The following is a 24,044-nucleotide window of genomic DNA, read 5'->3' as shown; positions in this document are numbered from 1 at the left end:
GCATCCGCTCTGTGTATTCCAAGGTGAACCATGCCGTGTCAAGGACTTATTGGAGTTGATTGGCAGGTACTATCACCATGAGATGCCCATATAATGGCAGGTCTCCCATTCCTGACCTTCCTATTTATCTTGCTGTATTAATGTCAGCCTATTAATTCCTAAGCGGAGGAACATTTGGCAAAGACACCGTTTAACGGCCCCGGCTGAATCATTCTTATCTCAACAGACCTGAAAGGAATAGTTTTGTGCTATCAGCAAGTGGAAATGACATTTTGAAATTTCATTTGAGATAATCCACTTCACTTCCCAGTAAAACATCAAAATTACAACTAAAAATGTATGGAACCTGTATTAAAACTTTGTTACCATAGCAAATCATCGGGCTATAATCCGTGTGGACAGACAGGTGAAGGTATCTTTTGGCACTAATAGGATTTTTGTTGCATTGCTAAAGTGATTATGAGGGTATGGATTCAATATATATTCAGGCAGAGGGCATCGTAGCACTCAGTGCCTACGGATACAGTGAAAAAACAACACCTGAGACCCATAAAAAACTTATTATATATTGACATTTTTAAATAAGTGGACAGTCACTGATAAACGTGGGTGTTTCACATTTAAAACGACACAAGAAAAAATATTTGATTTGCCTTCGCTTGAATTTGTTTTTGAAAATGCCTCCATTTTTGTCTCCATAAATGTATTGATGAGCGACATGTTCCAGGGTTTGGCTCATGATTGCTTAATTTAGTAGCCATATGTCCTGACCAGTGGGGAGTACTCTAATCGATTAATTGAGTGGCTCATAAAAATGATCAATGGTGCAAACACTAAGAGCAGTGAGCATGACAAGCCCCACGCTTATGTCACACGCTCCGGCTCCCTCTTGCATACTGCTGTTATTTTCTGTGGAAGTGTGGCTTGCAAAAGAGCTCCTGTTGGTAGTGATTAATCTAATCCAATCATTATGATCCACAGATTCAAAAACAATTGTTTTTATGTAGATGCAGATGATGAAATGGGTGAGGTAATGCCTGAAAACAACTGCAATACAGTTTAACCAGAAGGGATGTGAAAAAATAGCCTTCCTGATCAGACCTCTCTGGCCATAATAGTTTTGAACTATCTGAGATATTATTTTTTTGCTAATAAAAGGTTATATAACACATTTATTTAACAGAAAAATCCTCATGCTCTGCTTTTGTCTCCCCCTTGTTACTCATGTAGTCCCCCTTCTCCCTCCTTTATCCCCAACCCTCCCCTCCATGAAGCGGCCAAGCTGTCCTGTTGCGCAGCATGCGTGTTTGACCTGGTATTTCACTGGCTGAGCTCCTGTCAGGGTCAGGGCCTGCGTTTGGGGCCTGGGCAGTCATACAGAGTTTGGTTGGGTGTCACTCAGCTCCTCTGGCCCTGTGCCGCTCTCAATCATTCCCCCCAGCAGAGTCAGGGTCAGCCTCTGATTCCTCCCTGCCCCATATCTGACTCAGTGGGGCTCCAGACTCATCCCATCGCCGGCCCAATCTCTCCCCTCTGGAGTGCGAATTTTCTGATTTACGCTTGCAAATTGTACATCTTCAGCAGTGTCAAAGCAGGAACACAATCTCTTTTGGGAATGTATTTCCTCTGCAGCTGATGCTGAGTGTTCTGTGCCTAAGCCCAGTGTCCCCAGGTAGTTCAGTTTTCCCCTCAAAGTGGGCAAGAGAAACAGAGATAAGAGGAGTCTTATAGTATGTATGAATTCATGTATGAGGATGCTGTTGGGAAGACCCAATAGAAACCAAATGTGCTCTCCCTACATTCAACATGTGGTGGTCTGTTGGTTCTGATTTACATTTCAGTGGATCTCCGGCCCCATATTTCCCTTCCTTTGCATCCCTGTGATGTTCCATGACAATTAACATCCCAACTCTTTCTTGAGGTTTGTTGAAAGCTTGGGGGCTAATTCAAGGGTCAAGCAAGACTTGCAAGCTGTCAATCTTTCATTGTAAGTGGAGCCCCCCTCCCCCACCCAGGTTCTTTATTCCGGGCCCCCCCTCCATTCTCCCAGACCTCGTTTATAGAATGGCCCGACTCTTCCTCTATTCTCCTGTGGCCCTCTAACAGCTAGAGAGGGACAACCGGGACCTTTGTCTAAGGAGCCCGGCATTCTTTCACATCTGCCTCTTGTTTTCAGACCCCCGCTGCATTCAAATTTCAAACTGTCCTTTTCAATCAACCCTCCTCCCCTCCCTGTTAATAACCCCCTTCCTCCCAGTTACTAAGCCATTTATTTTTTTTTTTTTAACTTAAGAAGACCAACTGAGCTCCTGCACTTCCCAATTTCGTCACTCAGTTGTCGATTATAAAGCATTCTGTTGTATTGCGACTATATCAGGCACACATATGTTTAAAGCCTCCGGGCTCATGCCCCTGTGGCTTCTCCATTTCTCCGAGTGCTTCAACATCTGTCTGCAATGACTTCATATTTAGCCAAAACAGTGTGACGCCTGTTGACATTTTAGCAATCTGTGCTTAACAGTCACAGAAAATTGCCTTGATCATTTGTCTCGAGCATTAGAAGCAGCCATGTTGACGATGATGCTCTTTCTCATCTGTCCATTCCCCCGTATAAACTCCAAAACCTCCAGCGCCAGGATGCCAAAACATGCTCTGAGATCACATCCAAGTCGAGTGCTATTTAAAAGAAAAAAAAAAAAGTCAAGGTATGATCACCGACGGCTTCTGTTTCAAGGCGGAGAGAGAGAAAAGAAACCCCCAGCTGAGAGGGGAGACCTCAGCACGTTTAATGAGGAGAATGGCAGTCAGGCAGTCTCCCTCCAGTCTGCGCCTTTGGTGTCTCAGCATGTTAAACACTCACAGCATGATACAAAATATATTAAAGTATAGGACTGTTATCATCGATTTACAGAACACCCATCCCCATGTACTAGGGATCTACTTTCTGCATTTTTTTTCGTGGTAGGGGGTCCCGACTGCCCCGGAGGTAGAACTGTTTAAAGGCGTTCTGCCTTTGTCTTCACATTCTAACACAGGAGGTCTGTTGAGCATGCTGCCTCTGTGTTTTTTTCCAACGCTAAGCAATGATGACAGGCAAGAAAGAATAATCATATTGATTCAACACTGTTATCTCAGGCTGAGACTTATAATAGTTTGTTTACATGTGTAAACACGAACACCTGCAGCCACCAAAGACACACAAATATACTGAAAAGCTGGATTTTAACCTGTTCCAGTTTAACTAATTTTGCTCTCTGGTAAATTCAAAACTGGGCACTGAAATACTGCCTTGAGTTGATAGTTTCAGGTTAAACATCCAGTATGTAAATTCTATTTAATTCTTCTAAAGGTCTCTCAGTCAGAACAATGAAAACAAAAGAAGGAGTTTGATGACATTATCAAGTAGCGTGGGATCATGGGAGTTGTCGTCTTAACCAAACAACCACAGTCGCTGATGAATATGTATCCACATGACTTAGGCAGAAATGTGCACGGACGAGGTAATGTTTTAAAGTTGTATTCCCGTTCCCCTGTTCTCTGTGTTAAGTATCGCTGGAAACATTTGGTATAATATATAAACACAACTCTACAAAATACGTAACGAAGGTCCTTTCTTAGACATTTTAATGCAGAAGTGTAACGTGATAGCTTTAAGGAGGCAATGTGATGTGATGGAAGACATTTCACCAGATAGACTTAAACAAATGTTAGGTAGAGCCCCTAATCCACTGCATCTATCTGCTGAACAGTGATGAGAAAATCTCTGTGTATACGTCCACTCTAATAATTCAATTACAACCAGAGTAAGGCAATACACCAATTATTGCAATTATCATGTAAAGACCTTAACCAGGTTATCTTAACGCGAGTCAAGGTCGTAAGCCGAGTAGGCGCAGCATCAGTCTTCAAAATTGCACTTGGCACGAATATCCCACAGAGTCTGTGTTTGGATTCTGTGCACGCACCACAGAGGTCACGGAGCGAACCAGATGCAAAGTGGGACTATATTTGATAAAAGGGTGACAAGACTAGGGATGGTGGGGAAATAAAACTCGGTTTTTTTGAGTGACAGTGAAAGGGATTTAATGCTACAACCAGCACCTCGAGTGATAGAGCCTCGGTGAATGTGCTCTGTAAATTTTGACGTTGAAAACAATCATTACCAAACATGTTGCTTTCTTTTCATGTTGTATCACTACTTCCTGTTGGCATGTATGCATATGGATATCAAACAACTCATGTAAACATCACTGGGGGACCATGTAAACACCTTAGTCCAACTGCTTCTTTAATCTGAGTTTTCACAGTAAATTATCTTGTGCATCTTACACCTTGTGAAGATGTACTGATTGAACGGGATTAGCATCACTCAGATCTCAGCACATGCAAATGTGTGTTTGATCCAGGTATTGTCTGTCTCAACCAAGTGGACAAAACGGTAAGACTTTGTGCGAACGGATGAAGATCCTTAAGCCTATATGCCCACTATGCAGCTTGATCGTGGAGACAATCAGCTTAAGGCCTCGTTATCCTGTGTGGACCTTCAGTGTAGGCTGATTATTTGTTGCCACTTGCCTGATGAATTTAATTCCTGCCACGTGCACGGAGCAGCTAAAAAAGACGGGGGTCAGGGTTTTGCTGGAATCCAATATGTTTGGTCTCAGTGATCAACTTTCATTTGTCGAGTCTCATGACTGCATATTATTCCATTGAAACTAAATACACTGTGGCTGCGTGTACTCTGCTCCTGTTAACCTCTTTTAAATGGCTCTAAAATTAGAGGTCTCAGGTGAGGCGTAATGTCATACTAGATGAGCTGATTATGGCAGGCTTAATTATAACTTTGTTGGCTAATGTGTGTGCTCTGCATGTTTTCCTCGGTGATGAATTATTACACTGTCTGAGATCTCAGACAAAATAGATCAAAGACTCTTCAGGCCGTGGATATTCTCCAGTGTGGAGGAGCGAGCCGAGGCTGATTTCTGCAGCTCTGACTTCAGATGACAATAAGAATTCCTCACTGTGTTCTGTCGAGTTCTCTTGTTAGCTGCTAGTATGATGGATAACATTCAGTCCCTTGAATCTTAACAAACAGTTGCAGGCTGTAGACAAAGAGAAAAAGAAATTGAATGTTGTTTTTGAACGTGCTAAAAAAGAACACCAAAAAAAAAAAAAAAAACAGTTTCTAATGGGGTCCTATGTGTCTTGTTGCCAGAGTGATGCCATATCCCATGGTGAATGTGCTAATGGTTCATGGGAGTGCGAGGACTGAGCTTAGCCCAGCAGTGTAAACACACAGACAAAAGGGAGCCGTTAGGAGTGTGAAACGCATGCCTGGGCGAGCAGGTAGGCATTAGGTTTCACCCTACACAGCCCCTGCACTGTATCCATGACAGGGAGGAGGCCATTTGCTTTTGTAGCGAAACAGAGCAAAAACAAACATTCAAACAGACTAGTACTAGAGGGACAGGTATGGATGAGGCAGGGAGAGAGGAATTCTGGTTTGGAGAGATGTAAGAGAGGAGGAGGAGGGGGTGGGGAAGGAGGGGAGAGAGAGATAAGGTGGTTTGTGGTCAGTCACAACAGAGCGAGGTGACCATTTGCTTGGTACTGTTTATTTGTTTGTTTGGCGAGGCCGTGGGGGTGGAAGGAGTCACAGAAAAATCAGTCAAGTAGAAGCAGTGTTACTTTCGAGGCTCTGCTTAAGAAGAAATGAAACACAGGCAGCGGGAAAATTGTACTCAAGTCACACCATACTCATTCGAGTACATACATTATTACACACCGTTTCCACATTTTGCGAAATACGTGACGGTGGATGTTTCTAACAACAACTTCATGTTAAAATAACTTCAGTATTTGACAAAACAAGACATCCTTTATATCTCCTCTATTATCAAATAAGAGTTTTTCCATTGATTACTAAAGACACCAACCATGCTAATGCGAACCAATATGACTGCAGCAGGATGAGAAGCTCTTTGGCTAATGTTCACCAAGCTATTACCACGGATAATTTTAGCATTTAATGTTACCGTCAGTTAATTTAACATTTCCGCCCCGTGGTTGTAGACTTTTGATGTCGAGTTACAATCGTTCAGTCCCTGATGCAACTTTTCTGGAGAGTTGAGCGAATTCTTCCTCTGAAAAGGGTTGATATGAAATGTTAATGCGCAGGAGGCTTTTGTTGCGCACTACACTGAGAAACTTTAAAATCACAGATAATGTGTCAATTTATAGTTTCAAGATTTAAAAATGCTCTTCGCAATAGGTAAGGGAAATCTGATTTGACACAGCGCTGATAAGGTTGGCATAACTTTCTATAGGTCACGAGGAGATGAAGGAGAAGGGTGGGCCTGATCTGTTTGCTGGTCCCACCCGGCTCCACCTCCCTGCCGGTGAAATGGTGAGCATTCAGCTGCCATTAAGGGATTCCCCTTCTCAGGATTATTGACCTTCTGGGCTTATTTGGATGGCTTATGTGGGTTTGTAGCATTTCACAGCTTAAGGTTTGTCACATTTTCTGCTGTGGCATGTAAATGCAGCATCAAGTGCCTTTTGAGGAGAGTGTGACAGGGCGAATTCCTCTGCAAAATCACACAGGTACAGAGCTCGCACGTGGACTAAATTTCAACCATGAACTGAACGTCTCTGTCGGTCTGCTCCACAGGTGACGGGATCAATGATGAGCATCTCTGAGACCAGCTGGCTTGGACTTTTTTAATCAGAGCCTTTTAGTCACAACACAAACCTGCCACAAACCATCAACTCCAGGCGCCATGGCATGCTCCCTGTGGAAACTACAAACCTTCTGCTGGTTTCTCATCACACTAGCCCAAGTGCACTCCACAGAGGGTAAGTACATGAAACAGCCGTCTTTGCTTTCTCTGTAAACATACCAATTTGTTCTCATGCCACTATTTCTAAAGCAAATTTTGAATGAGTATTGTTTCCAGCTCACTGACAGCCAGTGGCAGAAAATATTTCTTGCTATTGTCTTATTTAGGAATTTAGCATGAGAAGTGAAATTGTGACTCAAGCCAAAGCGGCTCGTCTGAGTGCACGCAGCGCTTGTGTAAGTAATGCAGCTCTGAGGACAGTGGGCACAGGCGGATGGGGGATAATCTTGAGTGGTTTCATTAGTTGGTAAATTGTGATTTGTCTGAGATTTTCTGCTTGAAAGCGTCAGTTGTTCCCAGTGGCATCAGAGCTGGATCCATTTGTAAATTCCTTGCTGAAAATGTTCCGTCTCATGGCATGCACACACAGATTTCACACCTCGAAAAATATAAAGCCTGAATGTGTTTTAATCATAGTGCATTTAGCTTTGATTAAATCACTCTCAGCTGTGTCGTGATTCCAAGATTTATGCATCAAAACCATATCTCATAAACCGCATCCTCAACATGCCAGTGTTTAATCACAAGAATCGAGGTACGTTATTTTGTAGATGTTTAATGATTGGATTGAGAGTAAACCAAAGTGGGCATATTTTCAGTGGAATATATCAGATGAGCCATTACCGATTCGGTCCATTGGTGCCAACTGTTTGAGCTGGAGCCAACTGTTCACTATACCTGCTTTATTGATTTCTAAAAACCTCAATCATATAGGATTATTGATTTAAGTTAGCAAGGTAATGATTTCTCAAGATGCTTAATTCACATTGCAGCGGGGCGCGCAACCACGATATATGTTCCCATATGTTTAATACCTCACAGATCTTCTGGCTTGGATTTGATCTTTCATATAAGAAGTGTGAAATCTGATGACTAGGTGGCCTCTATAGACTTACATGGATTAAGGAAACCCGGTGGGTCACAGAAATCATTTAAAAGCGTCCGAACATGATTACATGTATTCTATATATATGTGCACTCTGACATATCATTTTGGCAGCCGCATGCAAAGATAAGAGTTTGCAATTTCAGGGGCTAGGTGGATATAGGTAAACCTATTTAGGGGGCGGAAAGATAGTCGTCACCCATGAGAGTTTCTTCCTCGGTTTCACCAGGTGCTCCATAGAACTCACCTGGCAGCGTTTGAAGGGTGGGAAGCCAGTGAGGGATCTTGACATTACAGTCGATGTGTGGGGAAAAGCTAATCTTAGATGCATCTTTTTGCAACCACCTGATCTTTTTACAAGTTTAACTTGTTCTACCTTTTGGTGGATAATCAATCAATAATCGTTTTATAATCTTAGCGTAGGCCACTGAATCGGAATCAAATTGATTTGTGAGGTGCAGCGTTTCAGGTGCATGAGGCCAATGAGGGATCTTGACCCTACACTAGGGATGGGGAAATATCGATTCTTGAATGCGACGTTGAACAACATCGTCAATAATATTTTTTTAATTGACCTATAGCTCTCTGAATCGAAATCGAAATCTAATCTAATCGTCAGGTGCCTAGGGATTTCCATCTCTACCCTGGGGAGCATCTACCAACAGAAATGTGCCAGGGTGAACCTTCAAACATGTTACGAGACTCCTTGGTGACCAGGTGACTCCAAGTGATTCAGAGCTGACCCATGGCAGTCTAAACATTTCCCCAAAAAGGGGGAATAGGCAGTGACTGTAGTAAATGAGGAAATACTTGTTCCAAATCAGGGTAAAGAAGGAGTAAATGCAAAACAAATGAATAAACCCATTTATTGATGACATTTGTCATTCACATTTTCCTCTCGTTGGTTCCCCTCCGCCCTCACCTCCTTCCCATTTCCATCTCAGCCGCAGAGATCAGCCCAGAAACAGTTCATTACAAACAATATCCCCAAGTAAACATGCTTCATTAAACTGCGTCTACCCCTAATATCTTTTTAATGCATTTTTATAATTGAATTAGATGGGTTAGTGGACTGCTGTAAATAGTTTAAAGTTTGTTTCACCCCCTCCATGTTTTTGGTGCGTTGGAAGGTAAAGATGTACAGACACAAGACTGAAACTGTAGCAGTGGGGGATGGTGTTCCCCCTGTGACCTTCTTCTATACAATACATATCGCATCCTCCACATTTGATCGGTTGGACTCGTGTCCACATGCATACATGTCTGTGATCTGTGTTTGCTCAGCTGACTCACTGCCATCTCAAGCCTTTCATCTCACATGTTTCTTATGTTCTTCTTATCCCTGAAATATTGCTCGTATGCATCCATTCAGTGAAAATTGTTTCTGAAACTGATTTGGCTTATTATATTAATTAAGCTATATATACACTATATATATATATATATATATATGGCATAGTTTAATACACATCAAAGGAACCTTGGGGCCTAGGGCTTTTGAACCTAATGATATGGATGTGGAGTTAATGTATTAATCTTATACTCTGCTGTTTTATTACAGTCAGTACAAAAAATAGGTTGAGATATGTGGAGATATCCTGTGAACAGCTACTTTTTAAGTGTCATATTGTATAAAATCGTGGTACAACTGCTCAAGCTATAATAATTATTTTGTCATAAGACAATCTTGGCACATAAATTTGAGCCAGTGCTCATGCAGTATATCGGTAATCCTACAAAAGCCCAGGAGGGCCGTGTTGTGACACAGATACTGTAATCAATATCAATATCAATATGGACACGATGATATGAGACTGACATATCATCTGGGATTTTGTTTTAAGATAAGACTCAAACATACACCCAGTTTTAAAGGGTCAACTTGTGTAAAGTCTACGATTTGGCCTCAGTTTCATTGAATTTTACATTTCAGCCATTTTACACATTAAAGTCAGTTTACTCATCAGAAAGAGTAATTCACAGCCTGTTACAACATTTGTATCATGTCTTCCATGATACAAATGCCCATGATTCAGGGCTCGAGACGCTTTTCTTTTCTCAAGGCTCTTTTTTTGACATTCTTTATTTGATTTTTTTTGCAGAAAGTCTGCGTTTCAAACTCGGGGGTGGAGTTTGAAAGACATGGGTATTTACCAGGCAGGGTAACAAAAGATGTTATTGAGTTGCATGAGGGAAGCAGTTTTATTTGGAGCGTGACTCATACTAGGGACAGGATGTCTTGGCTCCTGCTGAATTGATTTGGACGTTTTTTTCATCTGTGTCTTGAATTGGTGGAGAGCCCCTTTAAGTGTAATCGCTAATGAGAAGAGCAGTAGTTGGACTAAATAGTTTGGGAAATTTTAAATACTTAAATTTTAAAGTCTGTAATGGTGTCAAATGACATTTTTTCATTTTCATTTTCCCACTTTGTGAAGGGCTCATTGTATGTCAAATCTCTGAGCTGGGTTATATTCAGCACTCTAACACGACATTTAATAATTGAGTCATTTTGAACACAGAAGACCATTTCATGTACGTGAGATAGGTCAGGAAGTAAAAGACCTCTTTGTCGATCACTTTAATCAGTGTGCTTCACTCCGACCTGCTCTGATATTGTTTTGCATCAACACAAGTTTGCCCTCTGGCATTCACACTGATCTTCTGTAAAGCAGCAGGTTTATTTCCTTTTTGTCCTACTGGTGTCCTCTGCGGATGTCACCATAGCAACCCGCCAAAAAAAATGAGGTGAGGCTGTAATTCATGAAGTAATAATCTGTTGTTTTTGTGCAAAATGTAAAAACTGCGGTGATTTTCCCTTGGTTAAAATGGCTCACATGTCTTTGCAAAATAATTTAGTTAACTCAGGTGGGGTTGAAAGGATTTGTCTGTCTCAGCGACAGAATGACAATCCACACCTAGCTCAGCCACACGCTCTCTTCAAAGGCTTTCCCCAAGATTGTTAGAATTATGGTGAGACAGAATTATAGAGCAGAGCGTCAAGAGGTAGGGAGGGCAAAGTTTGCAACACTGCTTCACAGATTGCCAAGAATATGTCAGTGAAAAATGTGTCTGTGGTACATTTCTCCAGCATTTGCATCTTTTTGTGATTAACTGTCATAGTGGATGCTTTTTAGGAATTGCATTTTTATTCTTTCATTATCATGTGGCATTGATGGCTGTAGAGTCTGCAAACTTAACAATACACTGCTCTATGTAAGTACAATAAAAGCAGAGCAGTGTCAAATAGGTCACAGGGATTTTATGTAGCAACGGATTCGACGACAATTTTCTCTCTCTAGATTGCGTGTTGTCATGCTATTACTGTGGGGCCGGGGATAGTTTGGGAGCTTAAGGTTAGAGGATCCCAAGATATAAAAGCTGCATTTCAGTTGCAAAACTTGTGGGAACATGTCTGTCACAGAGAATTCTGTGCTCTGCGTACACCCTGAAACCACACTATTGTTTCTCCTCAAAGCTTGAAATGTTTGAAGTACTTGAGATTTCTCAAGGGCAACAGGGAAGGACACCTTTAAAAGTCCTCTTTTTGTGCCATGTGAAAGGGAAATAGACGAGACTTAAAGCCTTCATCTCAAAGTGAAAGGATTGAAATAGACAATCAAGGTGTTCTGAATGTAATTACTGGAGGTAAAAGCCAAAGGCTTAATGTGAGCCAGAACCTGCAAGAACAGGATCCAGCACACCCCAGTTGCTGTGCCACCACCTATTTGCTCTGGTTAGCCTTTTCTTGTAACCCCAAGAAGCTTATTTATATAACGTAGTGATTTTTTCTTATACTGTGAGAACTTTGTCATGCCACGTCGAACTAAATTAGGCCAGGCTTATAATTGTGATGGAAAGCAGATTAGTGTCTAACAGGTAAATCTGATAAGGTAGAGTTTACATCCAGATAGCAGAAGCCTATTCTTCAGAGGCAAAGAGACTCCTGGTATCTCTGCATATACTGATAATCTGCTCTTGCAGAGTGTCTGCAGGACCTTACAGTTTTATAAACATTAGGCCTTAAAAGTAATGGGTTAGTCTTATATTTGAATTTTAAAAGGTTTTAATCACAAACATTTTTATCTTATTTCATTTATCCATCTTTTAATTTTCTGAACCTGTGAACCTACCACTGATCATAATACTGTCTTTTACTTTGTACTTATACTTAACTGTTGGCAAAATGTAGTTTAACTTAACTCACTCTGATAACCGTATTCTTCATAATACATAAAAAATATATTAGTACCATCAGTACTATAAAAAGTACATGGAATATATACTACATATACTAAGCTACAATGCTTGGAGAAAAAAAAAAAAGATTTGTCCAAAAAAATCTAAAATTTGGTTAAGAATAATCTTGAAATGGTTTTAAAAAGCTTTAAATGTAAGTGTCTGATACCTGTAGACACCCTGTTTTCATTCTTTCCACTAGGGGCCTCTTGCTCAGCTGCTTGGCTCGTGTGTGTTATCTTAAAAGGGAAAAACAAAAATACTGTCTGTCAAGTAGTTGTTGTGGAACCACGGGCAGTAGGCCTATTCTTTTGAAGCGCTAATTTGTGCCAGAGTTGTGTCCGTGGAAAAGAATAGTACCCCACTGCGTCGTCACTCTCCTGTTCCCTGACCACTTAATTTGGCATTTAAGGTACTTTGAAAAGGCTGGCCCATGGCTAATTTGTTCATAGAAACAAATCATTTGTTAGGTAATTATTTTATGAAATGCCTATAAAGTTTTTACAGCTTCCAATTTATTTCACATTGGAATCAGCCATTAAACGGATAAGGCTAAAGGGTGAGTTTTGTCTTTGTCTCGTGTGCCTTAGTAAACAACTTCTGTTGGTTTTGTCTCTCCACCTCCCGCTTGATGTCATCCCGCTTGTTTGCGGCAGACTGTGGAATCTGGCTTCCCGTAGAGCCGGGCAGGCGTGGGGCCTGTGTACGAAGGCCCACCATGCTGTCATGTCTCTTTCATCGCCAGCCAGGCTTGGCCAATAAGGAGATAAGGAGACAATGACTGGGAGAGCAAGCAGTGGCAAGGTGTAACCACAGCCCCTGGGTCTCCTCCCTGCCGAGCACTTCAAATCCTCATTAGGATTTTCAGCAAAGGAAGGAGGGATTTTCTGGATTAGGGCTTTGTCACTGCTGGCTCCAGGTTGGTGTTTGTCATGCAAAAGCATGGCGGAGCTCTTGACATCTTGCCACCCTCCTACCTTCCACCCAAAACACGGACCCTCCCTTCACCTGTCTACTGGGGCAGTTCAAAGATGTTCTACTAACCCAAAATGTTTTAAACTCGTAATTATAACCTCGCTGCCCTTGCCAAAGGTTTTTAACGCCACTCTAGCGGCCGATGTTAGGGTGTGAGTTTGGGCTGCAGCATCAGCATTATTCTTAATGGTTATTTATGCACAGATAACCTTGGGAAGCATCATTAGTTTGTTGTGTGCTGTCGCCGTCCATAACTCCTGGTGAGATCTCGGCCGTGACACACATACGGCAGTTCAGACAGGAGACACCGTGCCTTGTTTCAACTCCAATTTCTCTCTTCCATGTGCTAGTTATAGCAGGGGCACTTTATATTAGATTTGGTGGATCTATTTATCCCTCAAATTCTCTCGTACTTCTAGGTTTTCTCCTTTATAAACCTCAGCAACGAGTTTTACTCTCGCAAGGTTGTAGCTATTTGTTTAATTAAGGCGTGAGTCTCGTGGACCTCTCTTACAAAACAACAGGACTGTGTTTCCCGACATGGCGCTCGACCTCTAACATGGTCCTTAATTGGGTTTCAGACGTGTCTAGGAGAGTGGTTCAGCGTGACAGAGCATCAGACTTAGTGTGAAACCTACCTTTTCCCATCATTCTCGGTGCTGATCTTTGTGGATAATGGGCATTCACGCGGGTCCCGCGAGGCCCTCGCTGGGTGGGATCTCAGGCAACTTAGATTAGTCATCTACCCACATGTCCCAATCTGACTTGGATTTTACCGTCATGCTTTGTCTCACTTTGTTCTTGCCCAGGTAGAAACATGTGGGCTCCTAACAAGTATATCCCAAACAATCTACAAAACATGTGCTGATAACCCGTCGAGTCTCTTGTCTGAATCACGAAGTCAGACAAAAACAAATATGACTTATCAATCTCCAGTGCAGTGGTCTATAACCAAAGACCTATTATTCATGGAACATTTATTGTTCTGTGCTTCTGTTGGTTGTCTCTGATCTGGCCGTGGCAGATGTGACGAGCAGTATGTGGGCATCTTTGTATAAGCAGGCTTCAATTTGTCAGAGATATGCCTCCGTATTTAAAGTTGTCTTTTTGTTTGCTCTTGTGTTCTATATTTGTTTCTCGTTGTGGTGGAACGAAAGACTGGCTTTAACTTGGCTCGGCTGCAGGATTTGATTTCAAAGGTTCTGGTATATGTGGCTCAAAAGGAGATTGTGTGTACGGAGAAAACACCTAAAGCTACCCGTATGATAACAGAAATAGCACAGCCTCTTTAGTTCTTTAATATTTTTATGTTGCTGGAGCCTGTGCAGCCGACATCAAGGACTACAGACAGACCTCATGCAAGTACTGCTGATGAAGTGCTGTCTGGAAGGGGCAGATGAGGAGAATGTTTTTGATTATCCAGCCTAGATGGTATTTCAAACAGGAACCAGCATGTGCACCTCGCGCCAGACAAATGAACCAGCTCAGCCGGTCAAAGGGCAAGTGTAGCTTGGTTTCCTGTTTGCTACTGTAATGCTGGGGAATTTTAAGGTGATTACACTGCAGCGTTCAGGTCACACGGAGTGCAGCAATGCAATATTAACTTGTTATTCACATAGGCCTCAGCTTTCTCTCTGAATTACAGACTGATGCCAACTGTTGTGAGTGAGCTGTTAGTGTGCAGTAGTCCTTCATACACTAAATTACATGTATTTATCAGTGTGAGCAATTTAGTCTCTCTACACCTTCTGATTTGAGCAACTGAAGAATGAATGCATTGAAGTGGCCTGACAAGAACCGCTATTTATGAAACCATTGACTCGTGCATGTGAGTTTTCGAACCCATATCAGCTGAAATACCAAATGTAAACAACAACAATCTGCAGGTGTTCAAGGGTGTGTAATCACGTTTTCATTGTGCGGATGCTGTTGAAAGGCACGTTCGCTGGAGCACAGCAACGTGTGGTTATGGTTCGGATGTCACGCAATGAAACCTGATTGCAGAACATGTAATGACAGATTCTGTTGCGAGAACGTAATCCAAAGGCTCATGATTTTGCAGATTTTACAGTTCACTCTATTTCAAGAGTCAGATGCAAGATATTCCTGCATGCCCTTAGTGGAATCCTCTTTGTCCTCTTGCTTTCAGTCCTGATTTAGAGCAGCTATAAATCCTGAAGAGGCTCCTGTAAACGAGGGGTGGTGAGACTACGCCCATAAATATAAAGGATTTAGAACCAGGGCCTTTTGAAGGAACTCTGAGTGCCCATTTACGAAGCTTGTTAACTTACAGAGTTTCACTGGTACATTCAGTATTTTTCCTCTTTTGTTCAAACTTCTTATAGACTTTTCTTTATCGTGACACTTGACCAAAGGCAGGCTGCAAAAATTAGCTGCGAGTCCATAACAAAGTTACTTTACCCCATTGCCTCATTGTTGGTCATCATTTAGTGTGAAGAAGTCATGAATTACGGGTGGTTTACTTGCTGTTGAACTAAACACACAACAGGTCGGGCCATTTGTGCTCTGGCAGATCACTACCACTTGACCATGTGTGACTCAGCTTTTGACCTTTTGAGTCATAATGACCCCCGAGTGCGTCTGTATGTCAAGGGCTTGGGCCTCTGCTCTCAAGCAAATCATTTGCTGAAGATAATCGTCATCAAAGACAGATTTGCCCCTGCGGAAATGTTACAAATCAATATCAAATGAAATGAGCCAGCCCCTATTAGCGTATAAGGATGTCTTTTTTAATACAGACTCAGCTCAGCTGGACCACTGCCTCTGTTAATAGTTGCTCTTGTGTTCCAATTGCCATCACACACACACCCCCCAACAAGTCCCCAAATTATTTGTAGATAGCCAATAAGCAATAATTAAGGCCGATAAGCATGAGAGACATCAGATAAATCACTAATTGAGAACTTCAAAGTGCCCCTGCTGTGGCGTGTAAGGACTGGAAACAGATGGAGGAGTGACAGTAGGCAGGTCAATCCATATCTACAATTTATCATAAGGGGGGGGACCTTCTTTTGAACAATATAACAATCATCTCACTGAAGGGGAAAAAGTACATATGTGATGGAAGGTCATCAAGATAATTTTCAGCCTCTGGATCATAATGAAACAAGAGTAAAATTCAATTTTAGCTTGGCCATCTTTCTTTTTCGAGTGTTATGAGATATAATCCTTGAACTGCATGAAATCTAAAGATAAAAGTCCCTTGATTAAAAAAAAAAAAAAAATCCTTCATCAACAAAATAAATAAATAAGTACTATTGTTTCCTTCGTGTTGCATTCATCAGATAAGTACTCCGTAGGTGTGCAGGAAATGTGGATAACCTTGAGTGAGTCAAGACAGGAGACAAAAGCCTTGGCAGCCAGTGTATATGTAGTAAAATAGCATTGTGTCACATAATCAGCCTAACCTAGAAGGTGGCAAGTCTGCAGTCTTGTCTGAATAAGAGCTGCATAAAGTATTCAGCTGGAGCAGCAGTCGTGTCATCAGGGCATGACTACCCGGTTGGTCAGGGAATTTAAATGCCAGGTGGGGGTCATTTGAAGCACTGGCTGAATAATGTGGCACAAATGCATACACATGAGAGCAGAGTCTCGGGAAGAGGAGCCACTGCTGTGGTCTGCTTGAGGAAGTGCACTTTGGGAATGCAAACCAAGCAGATGGACTCTTCTCATTTGTGTGTACCGCCACTGGTGACCCATTGGGAAAGGCTTCCTTATTGAATAGAGGAGCATCAAACGCTTCATTGGAGCAGAGAAGGAAGTCTGGGCTACACAATGTATCCGAGTCCATTTCTTTCCTTTTTTTTTTTTTTCATCATTTGTAATGGAAAATGATATAGACCAGAGGAAGTGCAAACATCGAACACATCCCATCTGAAAGGTCTTTTGCAAAAAAAAAAATATGACTTGTCCTTATCAGGTTTAAACTCTAGCTCATTTTATATTGTCTGAAATATTGTCAGTGATAAGGCTGAGTAATGAGGTCCAAAGAGCTCGCTGCTGCTAAAAGGCACCGTGACTCTCAGCAGGGAGTGCCCTATATCAATTCTCTTCGGGAATGACTCATTGGATCAGTCCACTACTAATTAAACAAAACACGTTTAAAGTGCAGTCAGCTCACTTTCAATTTGTGAAATTTAAAATCTAAGGTCACAGTTCTAAAAATGCTGACAAAAATCATTCCTTATCATTTCTCATAAGGCTGGGGAATACAGTGTATCGACACTGAGACTATATTTTGTCTTAAATTAATTTAATTTTCTAAATTTACCAGACTGTTCTACATCTAATGCTTGCCTTTATCCACCCGTTCTTAATCTAGTTTTGGTTTGAAGGATGTTTACTTCCCAAAGTTTTTTAAAAATGGCATCAACATCTTAACTCAACATCATCATGACAAAATGGTCATAAAGCCATGTCCTATCCTTGCTGATCTGAAAACGTATCATAATTTAAGGTTCGTATCAGTGGACATTTGTTAAGGACCGTGGGACAAAATTTACTGGTTGATGGTCATCGCAGCCATTTCATTACCAGAAGATGTCCTTGCATTTTTTTTTTGTGACCTAAAAAGCACCCTCCCTCCTCTCTCTCTCTCTCTCTCTCTCTCTCTCTCTCTCTCTCTCTCTGTCTCTCTCTCTCTCTCTCTCTGTCTCTCCCACTCTCACACACCGCCCGGCCCCAGGGCTATCCGATATTAGACAGTGAGATGACATTGTGTGCTTGTGCAAGTGCAGTCAGCCGACATGTGCAGATGATGTGAAGTCAATAATGCATTATGAAAAAAAAGGGGATTTATGACCTTGATGAGCCCCATAGAGCTTAATTAGGCCTTAAGGTTGATTTACATACAAGTGTACATGGAATTTGATGAGGCTGTTTTTTTTTTCCTGCCGGTGCAGTACATTTTTTTTATCTTGTCTGCCACTAACACTTGATGCCTCATCTCTGTTCAAATTCTTCCGGATTAGGAAACAAAACATAAACCTTTCCTGGCTACCAGACTTTGCTAGTGTCCATGTTTTGTCAGAACACAGTAAAATCATCACGTACTAAGCTGCGGGATCATATTCCTTTCCCGTGCAATGATGGTATTTCCTGTGCAGGCTTATGTGCTGGTTGAGGATGAGGAATAGAGTAAATGCAAAAAAGGAAAAAAAGTCTCTGACAGGGTAAATTTCTGCTTAAAGAAACCCACCCTAACACCAAAAGGGGGGGGGGGCTTTTTTTTTCATGCCGTCTATTCAGAGAGAAATGACGAGATCTTTTTCAGAGTCATGTACCTATATCAAAGATGCTTCTGATAGCCCCCCTGCTGTTGCTATGGAAGTAGCGGAGATGTAAATGAACTGGAGTGAATTGGATGGTGGAGAATACAAATGAGGCTGGATCGCTCGTTCCCCTGCTGCTCTTTGCCTCTTCCTCTTCTTCTTCTCCCAATATCTCTCTCTGTTCCTGTCTCGCTCTCTCTGTGCAAGTAGATTTCAAAGACCTGACATTAGCCAGTATTCCGCATATTTTTTTTTTTTATCTACTTAATGCCATATAGGATCTTCTTCTTTTTTGTTTCTTTTTTTTTTTTTAAGAAAATGGCCTTAGATCTATTTTTCTTTTTAAATATTTCTTTAAACAAAGGCCACCGTGGCTTTATGAAAATTCCTTTTTTGTGCTCTTAGTCTCGCACTGTGCATGGAGCCGATGGATCGGTGAAATAAGACAATAAGAAATCAATGTGTGTTTCTCCTACAAAACATTATAACTGGGCTGTCACTGATCAACTCTTGATATAAATATGAAGTAAGATTTTGTGGCAGTGTATTCTGTGCCACATAAGTCATAGTTTCAACATCAGTTGTCGACAAGTTTAATATTCCACAGATGTTATGGGCTGAATTACAGAGGAGTAAAAACCTCTACGTAAGTGACTGCTGTTTGCTGTTAGCCATGCCCAGAAAATGACATCAGCTTTCGACACGCAGCAAAGCAGAAAAAATAAAAACACAGTCTTGATGGAAAGTTAAGAAATTCAAAAGTATGTTAATATCTGTCAAACCAGTAGTGTAATTCTTTTTTACAATGGCCACACAAAGTCAGCAGTCTACCTCATACCCTGCTGTTTGCAGGATATATGCAATATTTTCTTTCTTCCCCTCCCCTGTGTGGACATGACTTCTTAAGAATACATGCTGTTGTAAAGGATATCTCTGGATTATAGAATCAGCACTGTGGGAAGAGTCTTGACTTAAAGGTTTCTTTTCCTTCTCAGACTTCCTTTGCTTGTACCGTAGAGAGGGGGGATACGGGCTGGGGTGGAAGAACCTGGAGGACTCAAGCTGTGTTTCCTGTGGCTCCAAGCTAATGCTATAGGCCATACTTTTCTTTCACCCCAAATCCCCCCAGCAAGCGACCTTGTCGGCTCAGGAGTGCAGAATAATGGCAGGCCGAGCGGAGATGCTAGCTCATTTACAAGCAGCTGTTTAGCTCTCATCAGAGCGGCGAGGAAAATCAAAGGGCTGCGTTAACGGCAGACGACAAGCATCGGGAGCGTCCCTGTCACACTTTGCATTGGCCCTCGACAGAAAAATTATCTGGTTTCACATCAAAATAATCTGGAGACCTCTTTTGTGCTCTGGCCACAATGATGGCACCGTGAGTGGCTGAATGGGCCTTTTGATCAGCCTCTGCTGTGCCCCTGGACCAACTCTGGAAGCATGTGTAACTCAAGTTACAAAGGGTCATTTTAATATGAAAACCATTTACTGGAAGCTAGACAGTCCTGATGAAAAGAAAATAGTTCCTCTGTCATTTGTGCTGCATAATCAGCATCAGGCAATAGTGGAATAATTCTGTTTAATTGAAAGAGATTCAAGTTTGTTGCCCTCAGTAAACACACAACAGTTGCTGAAGCTACATTGTGACTTTGTAAACTCTACGTGTTCAAAGTTTGCAATGTGGGGGGGAAAAATATCAGCTCTCAGGCAGTGTTGAAGTCAACAATCCCTAAATCAGGATGAAGACCAAGACTATTCAACACTCCTTATCCATGCTTTGCCATCAACCTAACACAAAACTATTTTTATGCAAGCATCAGATTTTAACCATCATTAAAGCTTCTGTTGGTAAGATAGTTGATTTTTGAGTCTTATTCAAAACTCGTCACATAAAGATGATTTTTGAACTCGTCAGTGTTACTTACAGGAGCCTTAAGTACAGTACTGTATGTATCAAACAATTATCCAATTGTGATCTCCCTGCTGTCGTTGCCTTGACTGGTCTTGAAATACATTTCAGAGTTGTCTTTGAGACGAGGCCAAGAAAAAATGTGGTCGATTCCAAGACAAGGCCGAGACCTTCATAAGCGGTCTTGAGACCATGACCGATCTCGAGTACTACGTCACTAAAGATCGGGTTGTTAGTTCCCTCAGGCTTAACCATTCTGTATTCTAAGTGAGGCTACTTCTTCAAGTTTTGGTGAAGATGGCTGTGCGTAAGCAAAGATATTTAAAGTAAATCCATCTGTTTATTTTAATGTGTATATGCTATGGATAGAAATCGAACATTTTGATGCATCAATAATTACATCACATTCTTCACATATCTCAGACCCGTGAATTGGAATTGAATCGAATCTTGATATGCACAGAGATTCCCAGCCCTGGTATGTTGTGTAAGTCCCTGTGGGTTTTCTCATGCTCTTGTCTAGTTCCTTGGGACTACATGGTACAAGTCCCCACATGGCTGATGAAGATCCTAATGACTACTCGTTTCTGTGAAATAGGAAGACATTTTGTTCATTACCTCTGCTTCAGTGATACTCATATCCTACCAGATGGTCACTTTCCAATTGATTTGGCTCATCTGTGGAAAAAAAAAAAAAAAAAAAAAATGAATTAAAACATTACAGCACCGGAGAGACGGTGCATAATGGGTCCCCTTTACGTACGGGATGTTCTCACACTTATTCAGGTGCAGATTCTGTACGGGCCCGATGTAATCGCAAAGGTTACACATGGTAGTAAATGCCAGCCTGGGACGCTTTAAATAGAGCTTCCTCATTGGTGTAATAAAGTGCTATAACCCATGGAAATAGAGGTCCTTTGCGCCAATCGAAATCAATTACAAGCATGTGATAACAACATGTACAATAAGCGCGTGTCAAAAGGTTGAGTGATCATGTGCTTTAAAATAAACAAGCAGCTGTTTTCTAGTGGGCAAAACAAAAAGCTGGCTCTGATTTCAACTTGATGGTTGTAATATATGCAGAATTTTGAAGGCTTACATTTTTAATTTCAGTCAGTGGAAAAAAAGAGCAGTGCTTTGCTTTTGTACAATGGCCTAGATCTTTTGTCAATGCTCACTACATGGCTGCTGAAGAGGATTTGAAATGTTTTTCTAGTGGTGGTGGTGGGTGACCAGAATGCCTGATTAGGAAGAGCGTAAGCAAGGCCATGATAAGGATCTGACCAGTAATGTCTCTGCTGCACCATGTTGCCATGGTCACATAGCTTTCCACATAATACTGTATGCCCTCATGCTTCCTGGTGTTTAATTAGCGCAGAGAATGAAAAGCTCCTCCTTTTGGGTGTTTGACTGATAGGCATCTCTCTCTGCGGCCCACGTGTAGGTTTGGATGCGCTATCAGAGAGTGGAAGTACATCAAAGCTAGTAAAATAACATCTAATATTTGGAGGAGGTGTCTTGAAGTGTGTGCTTCCTGTGAAGAGGAAGATGCTGAGTTTTCTGTTTGAACGTGAAACAGTGTGTCTATGTTTGTGCCGACCTGAAATGAACTAAAACTTTCTCTCACTCATGTGGCTCCGTTTTAGCATCAATGCGACCGTGGTGTGCGCTGTGTGTGGCGCCATTTTGTCAGTTCCCCCGTCGTAGAAAGCTCAGAAGTAAAAAGAGCCCCGAAACACAAAATAGCAACAAGTGCTTTCGGCTGCTCCAGTAAACTGTTGAGATCGTTCTAGATGTGATTTCGGGACATTTATCAGAAGGAAAAAGCTGTGTAAACCAGTATTTGAACACCTAGCACATATTGATATTCTTGACGTGGTGTAGTTTTACCATATGGAAAGTAAATAATTTTCATATCAGACATTCCCTGAATAATTATGCTAATGGCTTCATGAGCAAAATAATGATTACTTTTCTGGCTCATTTGAATAATGAAATTATTTAGTTAAGTGAGACAGTAAGCATTGGATTTTGTTTATGTTATATCCAGTGTGATCACATTATTCTGTTGTAATTGCAATGCATTGTCATACCGGAGCATGATCGATGGTGTTTTGGTGTCTTCATATTTTCCGCACGAGTCACATAAACCCTCTGGTACATAATATAAAAGAACTTATGCAAAACAATCATACAAGGAGCAGATTTTGATATGTCATTACAGCAGTGTAAATTACTTTTTTTTTTTTTAGCTTGCTTTGACCACTGGATATTTTTTGTATAGGAATGTCGTTGTTGCAAATTATTCTGCTGGATCACACCACTGCAGTGTGAAATTTGTATTTCAAGAGGGGGATGTTTTCTGAGGAATCTCATTCTACACAGAATACAAGAGGGAGTGAACTGAACCAGAATGATGATGAAATAAGAGTACAAAGCATCAGAGAATGCACAATAACATTGTTGACTTAATTTATCTATTGCATTGAAATTTGTTAGCAGGACTATTGGGTGTCCCCGTATTGATTTGCCTTTGTCACTCATCTCCCCATGTACCAAAAATACCATCCGACACCAGAGTGAGAAAGTAGTCCAGCCTCGGGCCTAATCAATGAGAGAGGCTTTTTGAGGTTGTTTACGACCATGCTTCTGGTCCATGATGCACAAACCCAGCTGGTGAATAAAGTGCGCTTAGAGGAGGGCAATTTTGTTTGATTTCCAGAGATTTGAGCACGAAAATGTACCGTTATTACAGGCCCTGTCATCAGCATGGTTAAAAAGTTGTGGGTGTATTTCAGTAGTAGTCTTCCAGTATTTTTGAGCATGCATTTATCTCCTCATTGCTGTAGCCTCTGTTTTCCTACTTAAGCAGAGAGACCGCATCAGTTCTAAATCATAAAACCAGAAGCCGGGATCGTGGCGGCTCTGCAGAGTGATTTAAGTGTTATAACAGTGTTTCTGGGACAAAGAGCATCGTGGGTTTGGCCACGGATTTGGAGATCAAACTTGGAGGTCTTGCGCATGGCCAAAGAACCAGCTCAGTTGAAGCCACAAAGTAGGCCAGTGCGAGGTAATATATCCCAACCATACGTAACTGCTGCCCGATCGATCCAAGTGAAGTCTATGTGACCTCCAGAGGAAGACAAACTAGAATTCAGTCTATATATATATATATATATTTGCAGTAAAATTGAAAATCTCTGACTAGAATGGTGACTACAGCTGCATCAAAGCCAAAATAATCCTTTTATGAAAAAAATGATTTTATCAGTAATCTGACTAAGAAACACAGATTGAATATCTGATCAGATAACTGCTTGATACCTAATGTGTATTTTCTTCTGCTTCCACGCTGGTATGGGCCATTTTAATCCCTCTACTTATATATGTTTTTAAAAGCTGTTAAAATGTGTTCACCGTATGTGGATTATGTGAAAGCTGTCTTTTTTTCTGATAAGACTAAGCGGTGAGTTATGCGTCTCCATTATACATGTGCTTATCCAGCCATGGTTTGAGTATAAAAGTTGTAATGTGGCATTGACTGATGTTTTACATAGGTTCTTATAGTTACTACACACTGCACTGCTGACTGTTGATGGAGCTATGCTGGAGTGCATTGACATGAACTCAAGATTGGCTGTCAAGTCGTGTTCCTAACACGCCGTGTTTTCAGTTTTTCCACTAGGGCTTTTTCTCTCAAGCCAACGTCTCTGATAAATTGTTTATCACCTTAAGCGTTTCTTTTTGACTCCAGAGAGAAAAGCGGCTGCAAAAATGAAATATGGTTGAAACCTATCATATTTGAAAGCCTTTCTTTTATTTTTTCATGCCCATTGGTCACATGAGAA

The 24,044-nt window shown here is 41.4% G+C and overlaps 1 protein-coding gene across 8 annotated transcripts in view; it reads left to right on the top strand.

Moving 5' to 3' along the window:
- adgrl2a (adhesion G protein-coupled receptor L2a) overlaps nucleotides 1-24,044 on the top strand; it is a 212,027-nt gene that overhangs the window by 128,391 nt on the left and 59,592 nt on the right. For all 8 annotated transcript variants that reach the window (XM_084355337.1, XM_084355335.1, XM_084355334.1 and 5 more), the window contains one exon: nucleotides 6,671-6,855. In XM_084355337.1, the coding sequence (XP_084211463.1) occupies nucleotides 6,780-6,855 (76 nt within the window). In that variant the 5' untranslated portion in view covers nucleotides 6,671-6,779. The remainder of the gene's footprint in view (nucleotides 1-6,670; nucleotides 6,856-24,044) is intronic.

Source organism: Pagrus pagrus, assembly GCF_965226575.1.
Source record: "Pagrus pagrus genome assembly, chromosome: 6".
Taxonomy (NCBI): Eukaryota; Metazoa; Chordata; class Actinopteri; order Spariformes; family Sparidae; genus Pagrus; species Pagrus pagrus.
This window is presented reverse-complemented; position numbering and strand designations above follow the sequence as displayed.